The sequence below is a fragment of the Chelonia mydas genome, chromosome 1 (genome assembly GCF_015237465.2).
Source record: "Chelonia mydas isolate rCheMyd1 chromosome 1, rCheMyd1.pri.v2, whole genome shotgun sequence".
Lineage (NCBI taxonomy): Eukaryota > Metazoa > Chordata > Testudines > Cheloniidae > Chelonia > Chelonia mydas.
Genome location: NC_057849.1, coordinates 77,112,718 through 77,128,041, shown reverse-complemented (window position 1 = coordinate 77,128,041; position 15,324 = coordinate 77,112,718). Strand labels below are relative to the sequence as shown.

General features: G+C 44.9%; 1 protein-coding gene across 5 annotated transcripts in view; it reads right to left on the bottom strand.

Moving 5' to 3' along the window:
* Positions 1-15,324, bottom strand: part of PIBF1 (progesterone immunomodulatory binding factor 1) — a 165,296-nt gene that overhangs the window by 120,137 nt on the left and 29,835 nt on the right. For all 5 annotated transcript variants that reach the window (XM_043533820.1, XM_043533839.1, XM_037895180.2 and 2 more), the window contains exon 9: positions 6,014-6,139. In XM_043533820.1, coding sequence (XP_043389755.1) covers positions 6,014-6,139 — 126 coding nt within the window. The remainder of the gene's footprint in view (positions 1-6,013; positions 6,140-15,324) is intronic.

Genomic DNA, 15,324 nt, shown 5'->3' with positions numbered 1-15,324 from the left:
TGAGTGTAGCCTTCATTGATTTGAGATCTACCATACCATGCTCTCACTGGAAGGGCAAACCTATAATGGCAGCAGGCCATAAAAGAGACCCAGTTCGGCAATAAGAACCATTCAAGAAATACAAGTTTGATGATGATGTTTTAAAGAAAGTCACAGAAGTGAACTGCTGGAAGTCACTTAAGCACTTGGATTCAGAGACTGTTGAAGTGATAATTTCACTTTTAACAGCAGTAAATTCTTCTGCCAGCGTAGAAAGAATATTTTCTTCCCTTGGACTAATTCATTCAAAATTGAGAAATCGTTTGGGACCTGAAAAAGCAGGAAAGCTTGTTTTTCTTTTCCAGATTATGAACAAACAGGAAAATGAAGGTGAATACAATTGAGTTAGCGGCAGAAGCCAATATTTTAAGGTTCTCATGTTGACCTGGCTGACTTAGTCGACTTAATTTTTGTTTTTGTTTTTTAAAATACCTCATTTAACTATTTTAGTTAAAAACAATTTTAACAAAAACAAATCTGATTTTAAAAAACTTGGCTGTTTAACTAAATTCAGCAACTCCCTTCCCCACCCCTCCCCCCCCAAAAAAACCCGAGGAGTACTTGTGGCACCTTAGAGACTAACCAATTTATTTGAGCATAAGCTTTCGTGGACTAAAACCCACTTCATCGGATGCATGCAGTGGAAAATACAGTAGGAAGATGTATAGACACAGAACATGAAAAATGGGTATTGCCATACCAAAAAGTCACAATTCTCCAACAAAAAAACTTCAAAAACAAACTCCAACGAGTAACTGCAGAATTGGAATTAATTTGCAAACTGGACACCATTAAATTAGGCTTGAATAAAGACTGGGAGTGGATGGGTCATTATGCAAAGTAAAAACTATTTCCCCATACTAATTTTTTCCCCCTACTGTTACTCACACCTTCTTGTCAACTGTTTGAAATGGGCCATCCTGATTATCACAACAAAAGGTTTTTTTTTCCTCCTACTGAAAATAGCCCACCTTAATTAATTGGTCTTGTTACAGTTGGTGTGGCAACACCCATTTTTTCATGTTCTCTGTGTATATATATCTTCTTACTGTATTTTCCCACTGCATGCATCCGATGAAATGGGTTTTAGCCCAAGAAAGCTTATGCCCAAATAAATTTGTTAGTTTCTAAGGTGCCACAAGTACTCCTCGGTTTTTTTGCTGATACAGACTAACATAGCTACCACTCTAACTAAATTCAAAAATTCATATGCTTGTTTTGTTAAAATATTATATGTTTGCTGTTGAAGCAAAAAAATCCCAAATACATAACATTGTTGTTTTTATTAAATAAAACAATTTAAATATCTGTCTGGTGATGTTCTCCAACTAATACAGCATGGCAAGAAAATCCTCCAAATATTAATGATTAACGTGCTGAATTGTAGATATTTATGAAGTCTTTGGGAGGTGAACTCTTTGCTTCAATTACCTTCGGTAAATGAAATAACCAAACAATCATTCATTTTCTGATATAGCTGTAAAACTAATCTGAAAAGTTTTCAAAATAAATCACTTAAAAACATATAGTTTGTACCTTCTCAAAATGAAATTTACATCTCTCTCTAAGTTGTGAAGAATATGTATTAAGGTTATAACAACCAACAAGAATGCACTTTTATGTAGAAACACATGATTAAATCGAATCTTCCTGATTAGTGATTTAAATCATGATTTAAATCAATTTAACTCAAATCCACCCTAGTACTGATAGGAAATAAAATTAATGAGTTTATACCTCATACCTGTCCACAACAGAACAACAAGAAGAGTCAAAAAATGCAGAGAACAATACAGCAGGACAAAGTCTAAAGAGAAGCTGTGAATGTACAGATTAACAATACTCTATAGTTATATCCTCCCACCCCCAAAATAAAATCCCCCCTGAAACTGAAACCCAACCTCTGAGGGCCCAGAGTCAAAGGTACCGCCTCAGGCATGGAAGAGGTTGCGCTCGTGCTCAGTCAGACAAGCAGGCGAAAGCCCTCTATCTTCCTGTGCTTTTTGCGAGGCACCAACGACTGCGAGCGGTGGCGGGTCTCTGCACGCGAGGAAGTCTTCAGTGCTGGGGAGTGACAGTGCCGAGGATCGCTGACCTCTGAGTCCTTCCTCTGTGGACCTCCCTCATTGAAGCTGGTGCATTACACACTGATGCCAAAGTACCCTGTGCCAGGTCCACGGGGATCGATTCTGATTGTTGCTGCAGGCCTGCCTCGATGAGCAGAAGTTTCAGCCTGTGGTTCCTTTCCTTCTCGGTCCTGGGCAGAATCCTCTGTAGATTTTGCACTTGTCAGTCTGGTGAGATTCCCCCAGGCACTTAAAGCAGGATATGTGTGGGTCAACTTTGGTAGCAGCTTTTGGCAGACCCCACATGGCTTAAAACCCCTGGGACTGAGGCATGCCCTGGCTCCGGGAAGCAAAAGGGGAAGAGAACCCCGGCGAACAAGGGGGTTAAAAAACTACATTACACTATACTAAGAACTATTAACTATTTACAGGTAATAATTAAGAGTCCACTAGGGGATCGTTTGAGAATGAGAGAAAAAAGAGAACGCTTCAATGACGGTGACTGGCGGTAAGAAGGAATTGGAGAGGCGGCAGGTTGGCAGGGCCCTATATGGAGCACCATGAAGGCATGACTCCGGGGGCGCCTGAGCTGACCCAACAGCTACTGCTAGGGGAAAAACCTTCCGGCAACTTTGCATGCGGCGCACACACACCTACTTGGAATCAACATGAGCAAGCACCCAAAGAAGCATGTTCCTGTTTATCAGGAGGGGAGATGAACAAAGTCCCAATTTGATCCTCAACGGATATTCCATCAGTATTTTCCTTGACGGGTGACCACTCCATTTCCTCTGAAGGAGTATCTCTTAGTTGTCATGCATGTGCCACTCTTCTTGAGGAGGAAATGGTGTCAGAAGTGCCAGTCATCTCTGCACCGATTAAAACATAGGTGGCTCTGGAGGGCAGCAGTGCCTGACATGAGGCCAGTACTGGGAAAGCTGTCGATGCTGGTGGAGGTGCCTCTGGTACCATGAGGTGCAATGGTGTCAGGTTATCAACAGAGCCAAAACTGGCAACGTGTTTGTTTGGCAGCACTGGGAAAAGCCTTCACTGACTCCTGAACATAGGACATAATAGTTGATGGTGTTCCTACATAAGGTATTTCCAGGCAGATGGAGATTTTGGCAAAGGAAGCCCACTAGGTTCCCTGCAGCAAACCACAAGACTTGCGTTGTTTGAGGAGCATGGGATCCCCTCAGAACCAACATGTTCTGCATCAGTATCAGTGACAAATACTGCTGCACAGAGTCAAGCTGCAGAGTCATAGCCAAAACCACAGATGGCGGTCCCCCAATCATGAGGGACTACATAGTCTGAGATATGCACACCAGTAAGGTGTCAAAATAATTTGTCACCAGAGTCGTATATCGAGGAGAGGTGCATGCCAAGGGCTTCACTGACAGGGTAAGGAGTTCAAGAGGTGACATGTCAGTGGAGTAGGAGAACAAAGCCTCAGCTTTCTTCTCCTTGGTCTCCTCTTGTAAAGCAGAATACTTTCTTTTTTCCTTCCTCTTCCCTGGAACAAATTCACAAGGAGATCTGAAAACAGTGTCAACTCTAACAGCACAAGGGCAATTTTCGGTGCTGACAACAATGCTGATCTAGATTGCAGTGCCAGAGCCCTCTATTTTGATGGAGCCTATGGTGCTGAATGGCAGAACAATCCCACTAAATGTTTGTCTCAGGCTAATTGATTTCAGGCTGGTTTCAAGGCTGAGGTGGCAGTGTTAATTCCTCAGGTCTCTTTAAAAAAGTTGTCAGCACAGAGGCAGACCTCAAAACTCCGGAAGGTGCATTAGGACAATCTGGTTGAAGGCTTAAGGAAGCCAAATGCCCCTGCAGACTTAACTGTTTGTCCTTTGTCGTCCAAGGAGTGAAGATGTGGCAAATTGTGCACTAGGCTAGGTGAGCTTCTCCCAGTCACACTACACAAGCCTCTGCCAGTGTGTCTGTCTCAGTAGCTGAACAGGTCACACATGTTTTGAACCCTCTGTGCTGTTCAGGACCAACACAGCCTTGGCAGTAACCCAAGGCAAGTGGTCTCAACTACTTTAACTGTACTAGAACTATAGTAACATTAAGAAAAGGACAGGCTAACTTGCTAGTGGATGCAAGAAAAAAGTTCCAGGTAGCTCTCTGTGATAATGATGAAGAAACAGAGGTGGTTGTGAGAGAGTACTCCTTTGTATAATGATTTTGTCATCCTAGTGTGACAGGTACTTCTGCATTTTCCTCCTCTCCCACCGGCAAACGTGGGCTTTTTTAATATAATTCCACAGTTCAATGCTAAAGGCTGTAGATTTCCCATAAGTGGGAATGCACAGTAGCCAACAAAGAAGGATTTTTATAATGTGGGCAAAACAACATTTTTTTCCCTAATCTTGTTTTTGGAAACAAACAAACAAAAATTCAATCCGAAGACCACACCAAATGGTTCAAGCGTGGCAATGTTATAAGTAACTGAAAATGGTCCTAATAATGTAAAGTGTCTATTTTAACTACAAGTGTCACCACCTGCAATGCCTAGAACAACTTCTTCTAACTGAGTTTGTATCCAGTTAGAAAGTGAGATGGCTGGATCTAAACACAGTCTGTGTGCACACACGGTTAAAACAGCCCAAACCATTGCCTAGGCTGGCACAGGGCTGTCTTCCAGCAACTGATTTAGTACACTGTTTCTGCAATGTAAATGGTACCCTCCTAAAGAGCCAATTCTAGGGTGAGGCCTCTAAGAGACTACCAATTAATAGGTAGTGGACCAGTAATGGCAGTTGATGTTTATTTAAAATAAAAATATAACATACATAAAAAATTTTGATTATATATTTGTTTACACTGAGAAAGACAACAACAGTGTGATATATGTAAAAATATGGTGGTCACTCTGTTGTAATTGTGTCAGTGCCAGAAACTGATTACAAAGAATTTGTACTCGCAATGGACAGAATCTTACCTTGTACCTGCAAATACACTTACCAGTCCTCCTGATCTTCAATTATAGTCACATAAGACTGGATAGGTTTGTGCAATAATTACTATTACTATGACCTCTTACTATTGGCTGATCACTTTGGCAGAGAGAAACAGTGCCAAAATTCCTACGGTCATAGGTCCCAACCTTTAAATGCCTAAAGACTTAGATAGGTGCTTAACACTATGCATATGAGGTGTTCCACTGAATTCAGATGGGACTACCAACATGCAAGGTATGTCAAGCAGGTAGGTCAGCCTTTGCAAGATTGGTATCACAGTATGTTCTGCTGAAAACATAACAGTATAATGAATTGGAGATCTATACTTTTTTTAGATCATAAGTTTTAAACCATATCAAACTTGCTTTCTTTTTTTAAAAAGTAAAAAAACAAAAACAAACAACCCCCCCCCCATGACTCATTTCCCACATTCCTCATTCTTCTCAATACAGTCCCCTCTCTATTCTCAGATTCCAAGGCTTGTCTCCAGAACAGCTGCAAAGCATCATATATAGGAGACTACCTGACACGTATGTACTTTATACATATTAATTTCACTATGATATAAATGACAGCCGCACAAAACACAAACCACTAATGCTAAAGTAGAAGATAACTTTTGCTTTTGCTGACAATTAATTATTTTCAATACTAAGAATTGTCAGCAGTTATTTTAAGAGAAAGCAAAAAATAAAACTGCACTTTTATTGTAAAGATGTAATTTCGTATGAAAAACTTTCTTGTAACATCTAAGTTTATTTAATAATGGCTTAACAGTAAGTCTAATTTTCTGCACTGTGACCATCCCTTCCCACCTTAAAACTGACAACATGATTCACAAATAATAGGAACACAAACACAAATATGACATATGACAATGTATACCTTAATTACGTTATGCCTGAAGGATTTTTTTTTTAAATAATGTTTACCTACCTGTTTTCACGTTCATACATCTCCTTTGAGGTGCTTCGAAGCCGTTCAATTTCTTGATTTGTTTTCAATCTAATTTGTTCCAATTCATCACGCAATTTGTTCTCATATTCTGTTTTATAATGGTCTCTGAAAATTAAACAAATCAGCATAATTTACAGGAATTTAATAGAGAAATAGTTACGCCTTCTGGATCACATTATTATTTGCTTTGCCATAAATCTCCAAGGACCTGTTACTCAACATAAGTACAGCTGTGGGTTTCTTTCTTCAAAATGTGTGATCTATGCAGCTTACCTAAGAATGGCATCCAGTCTTTTCTTGACAGAAGTACTGGCCTCAGTTATTAGTGACTCACTTAAAACTAATTGTTAGTAACATGTGTGCTTTAGTAGCTCATTGATTAAAAAAAGTCAGGAATTATATAAGTGGGGTCTGCTGTAATAATTGGGCCTACAGATTTACCCCACTTTGGAGCCTAACTGTGGAAAAGTGGATAAAAATTTATAAAATGTCACAAGAAACAGTTACTAATCTGTCCTGTAACTACTGTTCTTTGAGATGTGTTACATATCCATTCCACTTCAGGTGTATGCATGCTAAGTGTACTATTGTTGGAGGTTTTTCCCTCAGCGGTACCCCTTGGGGTAGTGCATGTGCCCTCTATTGCCTCGCACAGCTGCATGGTGGTATAAAGGGCAGAGCCACCCCCTGCCTTCCTCAGTTTCTTCTTACCAGATACATTTTGATAGCGACAGAAGAAGGAGGGGGGTTATAGAATGGACATGTGCAACACTTCTCAAAGAACAACAGTTACTGAACAGGTTCATAACCATTTCCTCTTCTTCAAGTGGCTGCACATGTCCATTCCACTTCAGGTGACTCACAAGCAGTTTGATCTGGAGGTGGATAAAGACTGAAAGACCACACATCCAAATATGGTGTTAGCTCTACATTGCTGAGAAATGGCATGAGACACGAAGCTATGGACTGAAGACCAAGTTGCCAGCGTGCAAATGTCCAGAATAGGCACTTGAGACAGAAAGGCTACAGAGGCTGCCTGAGATGTGGTTGAATGTGCAAGCACTCTATTTGGCAACATCACACCTGCCAAATCATAGCATAAACAAATACAAGATAAGATCCAGCAAGATCTTTTGAGAAAAGCCTTAAAGGCCCTTTATTCTGTCTGCAATTGCCAGGAAAAGCTGTGAGAAAGACCTAAACAGTTAGTTGTGTCCAGGTAAAAAGCTCGAGGCATTCTAACGTTCAACATGTGTAGTGTCTCCTCGTCCCTATGATTATGAGGCTTAGAAAAGAAAGTTGATAAATATAGCCTGATTAATGTGAAAATAAGACACCACCTTGGTAAGGTACTTCGGGTGAGGGCTTAGGTAAACCTTGTCCTTGTAGGATACCATATATAGTGGTCGTAAAACTAGAGTTCATACCTCATCCACACTTCTGTCCGAGGTGACTGCAACTAAAAGGCTACCTTCATGGAAAGATGGAGTAACAAACAGGCAGCCAGTAGCTCAGATGGATGACCCGTTAGCTTTGCTAACACCAGGTTTAAGTCCCAACAGGGAATAGGATCCTCTACTTGGAGATATAACTGATCTAAACCTTTAGAAATCTGATCATCACACGATTGGAGAAAAGGGAACAGTTTTCAACTGGCAGGTGGAAAGCTGAGTTAGCTGCCAGGTGGATCTTGACAGAACTAATAGCAAGGCCCTGTTGCTTTAGATATAACAGATAATCCAACACATAGGGGATTGGACCCTAGCCCAGGTAAACGTCTTTCTGCTCGGACCAGATGTAGAACCTCTGACATTTCACCAGGAAAGTATACCCGATAAAAGGTTTTCTACTAAATTAAAAGCATCTCTTGAACCCCATTTGAACACATTTCCTCCTGAGAAGTTAGCCACGGAATATTCAGGCTGTCAGGGGGAGGGCCCGTAGTTTGGGGTAGAGGAGATGACCATGATTCTGAGAGATCAGGTCTGGTTCCAACGATAGTATCTACAGAGCTCAGTTCGAGAGGTTCAGCAGAGTGGAAAACCAAATGCTGTCAAGGCCAGATTGGAGCTATGAGTATGACTCGAGCATGGTCCTTCCTCTCTTGGAAAGAGTGGAACTGGAGATAAATGCATACAGGAACTTGTCTGCCCAAGGCAACAGGAGAAACCCTGGGCTATGATCTGCCCGAGAGCAAACCGGTCTATTTGGGGAATCCCCCATTGTGGGAAAATTAATCTGGCCACCATCTGGGCGGAGACAACACTTGTGACTGGAGAAAGATCCATTTGATGGGTCTGCCAGTTTGTTCTAAACACTTGGAAGGTGAGAGGCTTTGAAATGGATTGAGTTGGCAATGCAAAACTCCCAGAGCCTCATCGCCTTCTGGCAGAGCAGTCGACCAGGCCCCTCCTTGCCTGTTCACATAGCCCTGGTCTACACTAGTACTTTAGGTCTAATTTAGCAGCGTTAAATCGATGTAAAACTGCACCCATCCACACGATGAAGCCCTGTATTTTGACTTAAAGGGCTCTTAAAATCGATTTCCGTACTCCACCCCTGACAAGTGGATTAGCGCTTAAATCGGCCTTGCCGGGTTGAATTTGGGGTACTGTGGACACAATTTGACGGTATTGGCCTCCGGGAGCTATCCCAGAGTGCTCCATTGTGACCGCTCTGGACAGCACTCTCAACTCAGATGCACTGGCCAGGTAGACAGGAAAAGGCCTTCAAACTTTTGAATCTCATTTCCTGTTTGGCCAGCGTGGCAAGCTGCAGGTGACCATGCAGAGCTCATCAGCAGCGGTGACCATGATGGAGTCCCAGAATCGCAAAAGAGCTCCAGCATGGACTGAACAGGAGGTACGGGATCTGATCGCTGTATGGGGAGAGGAATCCGTGCTATCAGAACTCCGTTCCAGTTTTCGAAATGCCAAAACCTTTGTCAAAATCTCCCAGGGCATGAGGGACAGAGGCCGTAACAGGGATCCGAAGCAGTGCCGCGTGAAACTTAAGGAGCTGAGACAAGCCTACCAGAAAACCAGAGGGGCGAACGGCCGCTCCGGGTCAGAGCCCCAAACATGCCGCTTCTATGATGAGCTGCATGCCATTTTAGGGGGTTCAGCCACCACTACCCCAGCTGTGTTGTTTGACTCCTTCAATGGAGATGGAGGCAACACGGAAGCAGGTTTTGGGGACGAAGAAGAAGAAGAAGAAGAAGATGATGAGGAGGAGGAGGAGGTTGTAGATAGCTCACAGCAAGCAAGCGGAGAAATCGGTTTTCCCGACAGCCAGGAACTGTTTCTCACCCTGGACCTGGAGCCAGTACCCCCCGAACCCACCCAAGGCTGCCTCCTGGACCCGGCAGGCGGAGAAGGGACCTCCGGTGAGTGTACCTTTTAAAATACTATACATGGTTTAAAAGCAAGCATGTGAAAGGATTAATTTGCCCTGGCATTCCCGGCTCTCCTGGATGTACTCCCAAAGCCTTTGCAAAAGGTTTCTGGGGAGGGCAGCCTTATTACGTCCTTCATGGTAGGACATTTTACCACTCCAGGCCAGTAACACGTACTCGGAAATCATTGTACAACAAAGCATTCCAGTGTATGTTTGCTGGCGTTCAAACAACATCCGTTCTTTATCTCTCTGTGTCATCCTCAGGAGACTGAGATATCATTCATGGTCACCTGGTTGAAATAGGGTGCTTTTCTTCAGGGGACACTCAGAGGAGCCCGTTCCTGCTGGGCTGTTTGCCTGCGGCTGAACAGAAATGTTCCCCGCTGTTAGCCACGGGGAGGGGGGAGGGTTGAGGGGGTAGCCACGCGGTGGGGGGGAGGCAAAATGCGACCTTGTAATGAAAGCACATGTGCTATGTATGTAATGTTAATAGCAAGGTTTACCCTGAAAGACTGTAGCCACTGTTTTATAAAATGTGTCTTTTTAAATACCGCTGTCTCTTTTTTTTTCTCCACCAGCTGCATGTGTTTCAATGATCACAGGATCTTCTCCTTCCCAGAGGCTAGTGAAGATTAGAAAGAAAAAAAAAAACGCACTCGTGATGAAATGTTCTCTGAGCTCATGCTGTCCTCCCACACTGACAGAGCACAGACGAATGTGTGGAGACAAATAATGTCAGAGTGCAGGAAAGCACAAAATGACCAGGAGGTGAGGTGGCGGGCTGAAGAGAGTAAGTGGCGGGCTGAAGACAGGGCTGAAGCTCAAATGTGGCGGCAGCGTGATGAGAGGAGGCAGGATTCAATGCTGAGGCTGCTGGAGGACCAAACCAGTATGCTCCAGTGTATGGCTGAGCTGCAGCAAAGGCAGCTGGAGCACAGACTGCCACTACAGCCCTTGTGTAACCAACTGCCCTCCTCCCCAGGTTCCATAGCCTCCACACCCAGATGCCCAAGAACGCGGTGGGGGGGCCACCGGCCAACCAGCCACTCCACCACAGAGAATTACCCAAAAAAGAGAAGGCTGCCATTCAATAAATTTTAAAGTTGTAAACTTTTAAAGTGCTGTGTGGCATTTTCCTTCCCTCCTCCACCACCCCTCCTGGGCTACCTTGGTAGTCGTCCCCCTATTTGTGTGATGAATGAATAAAGAATGCATGAATGTGAAGCAACAATGACTTTATTGCCTCTGCAAGCGGTGATCGAAGGGAGGAGAGGAGGGTGGTTAGCTTGCAGGGAAGTAGAGTGAACCAAGGGGCGGAGGGTTTCATCAAGGAGAAACAAAGAGAACTTTCACACCGTAGCCTGGCCAGTCATGAAACTGGTTTTCAAAGCTTCTCTGATGCGTACCGCGCCCTCCTGTGCTCTTCTAACCGCCCTGGTGTCTGGCTGCACGTAACCAGCAGCCAGCCGATTTGCCTCAACCTCCCACCCCGCCATAAACGTCTCCCCCTTACTCTCACAGATATTGTGGAGCGCACAGCAAGCAGTAATAACAGTGGGAATATTGGTTTCGCTGAGGTCTAAGCGAGTCAGTAAACTGCGCCAGCGCGCCTTTAAACATCCAAATGCACATTCTACTACCATTCTGCACTTGCTCAGCCTGTAATTGAACAGCTCCTGACTACTGTCCAGGCTGCCTGTGTACGGCTTCATGAGCCATGGCATTAAGGGGTAGGCTGGGTCCCCAAGGATAACTATAGGCATTTCAACGTCCCCAACAGTTATTTTCTGGTCTGGGAATAAAGTCCCTTCCTGCAGCTTTTGAAACAGACCAGAGTTCCTGAAGATGCGAGCGTCATGTACCTTTCCCGGCTATCCCATGTTGATGTTGGTGAAACGTCCCTTGTGATCCACCAGAGCTTGCAGCACTATTGAAAAGTACCCCTTGCGGTTTATGTACTCGCCGGCTTGGTGCTCCGGTGCCAAGATAGGGATATGGGTTCCGTCTATGGCCCCACCACAGGTAGGGAATCCCATTGCAGCAAAGCCATCCACTATGACTTGCACACTTCCCAGGGTCACTACCCTTGATATCAGCAGATCTTTGATTGCGTGGGCTACTTGCATCACAGCAGCCCCCACAGTAGATTTGCCCACTCCAAATTGATTCCCAACTGACCGGTATAGCTGTCTGGCGTTGCAAGCTTCCACAGGGCTATCGCCACTCGCTTCTCAACTGTGAGGGCTGCTCTCATCTTGGTATTCATGCGCTTCAGGGCAGGGGAAAGCAAGTCACAAAGTTCCATGAAAGTGCCCTTATGCATGCGAAAGTTTCGCAGCCACCGGGAATCGTCCCAGACCTGCAACACTATGCGGTCCCACCAGTCTGTGCTTGTTTCCCGAGCCCAGAATCGGCGTTCCACAGCATGAACCTGCCCCATTAGCACCATGATGCATGCATTGGCAGGGCCCATGCTTTCAGAGAAATCTGTGTCCATGTCCTGATCACTCACGCGACCGCGCTGACGTCGCCTACTCGCCCAGTATCACTCTGCCACGTTCTGGTGCTGCATATACTGCTGGATAATGCGTGTGGTGTTTAATGTGCTCCTAATTGCCAAAGTGAGCTGAGCGGCCTCCATGCTTGCCTTGGTATGGCGTCTGCTCAGAAAAAAGGCGCGGAACGATTGTCTGCCCTTGCTTTCACGGAGGGAAGGAGGGAACGGGGGCCTGACGATATGCACCCAGAACCACCCGTGGCAATGTTTTAGCCCCATCAGGCATTGGGATCTCAACCCAGAATTCCAATGGGCAGCGGAGACTGCGGGAACTGTGGGATAGCTACCCACAGTGCAACACTCCGGAAGTCGACTCTAGCTCGGTACTGTGGAAGCGCTCCGCCGAGTTAATTCACTTAATGCACTTAGAGCATTTTCTGTGGGGACACACACACTCCAATATATAAAACCAATTTCTAAAAAAACGACTTCTATAAATTCGACCTAATTTCGTAGTGTAGACATACCCATAGAACATGGTTGCTATATTATCTGAAAATATGAGTAGATTTCATCCCTTGATCTGAGGCTGGAAGACTTGACAAACTCATTGGATGGTGCACAATTCCTCGATGGTTGTATGCAGAATTAAATCCTGGGCGGACCATAAGACTTGTGTTTTGCAGGACTCCAGGAGAGCACTCCAATCAAGGGCAGAAGCGTTCATAACTAGGGTAAAAATTGGCTGTGGAGAAGCAAATGAAACCCTGCACACATATGTTTAAAGCACTTGTCCACAAGTGTAGAGAAGCTAAGATGTGTGTGGGGGCATGCAAACCACCATGTCTCTAGGATGATGAATCACTGAAGCTGTCCAAACACACGGCTCCCTGAGACAGAGCTTGGCGTGTTCAACTATATAAGTGCAAGAGACCCGATGCCTCAGAAGCTTGAGGCAATTTTGTATTGTCATGGTAGGATGGGCCTTCAGGTCTAAAAAGCTTTTTCCATATGATGCTGGTATCATAAATGGGAATTGAAGACCTTGGCTTCCACAGAGTCCAGACTGTTCCTATAAACTCTATCTTTTGTACATGAGACAGGATTGACTTTTCTGCATCAATGAGCAACCCTAGTGCATCAAAGGTGTACTGCATGACAGTCATGCTGAACAGCACCTGAGCCTCAGACCAGCCAATCATCAAGGTAGGGAAACCTCTGAATTCCTGATTTTCTGAGGACAGCCGCCACCACTGCCATTATATGTTGTGAATACACGTGGGGCTGACGACAGGCCAAATGATAGGACTCCAGACTGTAGGGGCATTGATTGACCACAAACCTGAGGAATTTCTTGGGGCCTGGATGTATTGCCATATAAAAATACCCATTCTTTAAGTTGAGGGCAGCATACCAGTCGTCGGGATGCAGAGATGGAATAATGGAAGCCAGAGTAACCATATGAAGCTATTTTCTTTAGGTTTCTGTTGAGATCTTACAGGTCCAGGATAGGTCTAAGACCTCCCTTTGTTTTTGGAATTAGGAAATATTAAGAATAAAACCCCTTCCCCTCTGTGAAAATGAGGAACTTTCTCTATGGCTCCCAACCGTAGCAGAGATCACACCTCCTAAGGGAGAGCCTCCTCATGAGAACAATATCTGAAAAGGGACAGAGAAGGGGGGATAGAAATAAATTGAAGGGTATAGTGGAATTCCACAATGCTTCAGACCCTAGTCTGCCGTGATGCAGGACCAAGCATTTAGGCAGTTGGCAAAGAGAAGGGTAGGAGAGGTTGGCATTCTGGAGAGTAGTATGCTGTCCTTGACAAACACCTCAAAATGTTTGCTTAGAACTCTCAGGCTGCCTGGACAAACTAGGAGCTATTGCAGAAGAAAGAGGGAGGGGCCATCTTCTAGAACCTCTGCCGCCTTTTTTCCCTGGCTAGGTCCTGGTGGCACAACATGAAAACAGGAGAGTGGTGGGGCTGTTGCAGTCAAAACTGCTTTCTCTTTACGGCAGCTGTATAAATGCCCAAAGATCTGAGTGTCAGCCTATAGTCTCTCAGACTATGTAACTTGTCATCCACCTTTTCAAAGAGTGATGGCCCCTCAAAAGGGAGGTTCTGTATGGTCTGTTGGACCTCTTGAGGGACACCCAATGCCTGGAGTCACAAACCCCTGTGCATGGTAATGACTGACATCATGGCTCTAGCTGCAGAGTTGGCAACATTCAAACCCACCTGAGGGGAGGTCCTGGCTACTAATTCATCCTTGTTTACCAGCGCGAGAAATTCCTGCCTTGGCAGTTGGTCTTTAAAATTTAATATGCTGTCCCAGAGACTGAAGTCATAATGCCCCAACAATGCCTGCTCATTAGCAATCTTAAACCGCAGACCTAGAGTCGAACAAAGCTTTCTGTGAAAGAGATAAAGATTCTTTTAATCTTTCCCTTTCAGTGTAGATGCCTGCTCAGCCTGACACGCCCTCATTTTCAACTGAAACCACCAGGAGACCCGGGAAAGGGGTGACAGTAAAAATGTTCAAACCCCAATGAGGGGACATATCTTAATTCAGCCCTTTTCGCTATGGGAAGAAGGAAGATGGGTTTTACTAAAGCACTTTACTGACCTTCAGGATCACTTAATTCGAAACACCACTCAAACCGGTCCTACAGATGCTAAGATGTCAACCAGTCTGCGAGACCTCTCTTGAACATCCTCCATCTGGATACCAGGGTAGAAGCCACCTTCTTTAAAAGGTCTTGATGAGCTCTGTAATCATCAGGGGAAGGAGAGGAACCCTCCAGTACTATAGCCTCATCAGGAGATGACAAGGAACAACACAAAACCAGCTGCAGCGGTATGAGTCTAGAGACCAACTCCTATTCAGCCACTGGTCCCTGCTTGATGGCCAAGATGGAGCCTCTGGAGAGTACCAAAGGAGGCAGGAGGTGGAAGGGGAAGGTGAGGAAAGTGCCTCAGCTGCAACCGATGTGTGCAAACCTTTGAGTCCAAACACAAATCAACCTCCTGTGACCAAGGGGTGCTGTTCCTGTCAGTAAGGAGGACTGAGGTGTGAAGCTTGGCCAAGTCGGTATCACTGAAATCATGGCCTGCTTCCCTCTGGATAACGCTGCATTGGGGAGGTGGGGAGGGGCCATGTTGGTATCCAGAGGCCCCCATGGTACCCCATGCTGGGACAAAGCTGATGGTAAGGTAACAGCAGCAGCTATCAGTACCGGGCAAAAAGACTCTGGAGAAAACAAAGACTTGCTCAACAGATCACATGCTGCCACATAAACCTCCAGGGTTGGTGGCATCAGGATAGCATCCTGATGCAATCCACTAGATGTAGCCACTTCAGTCTGGTCTCAACAGTGCCGATGCTGGCACCAGAG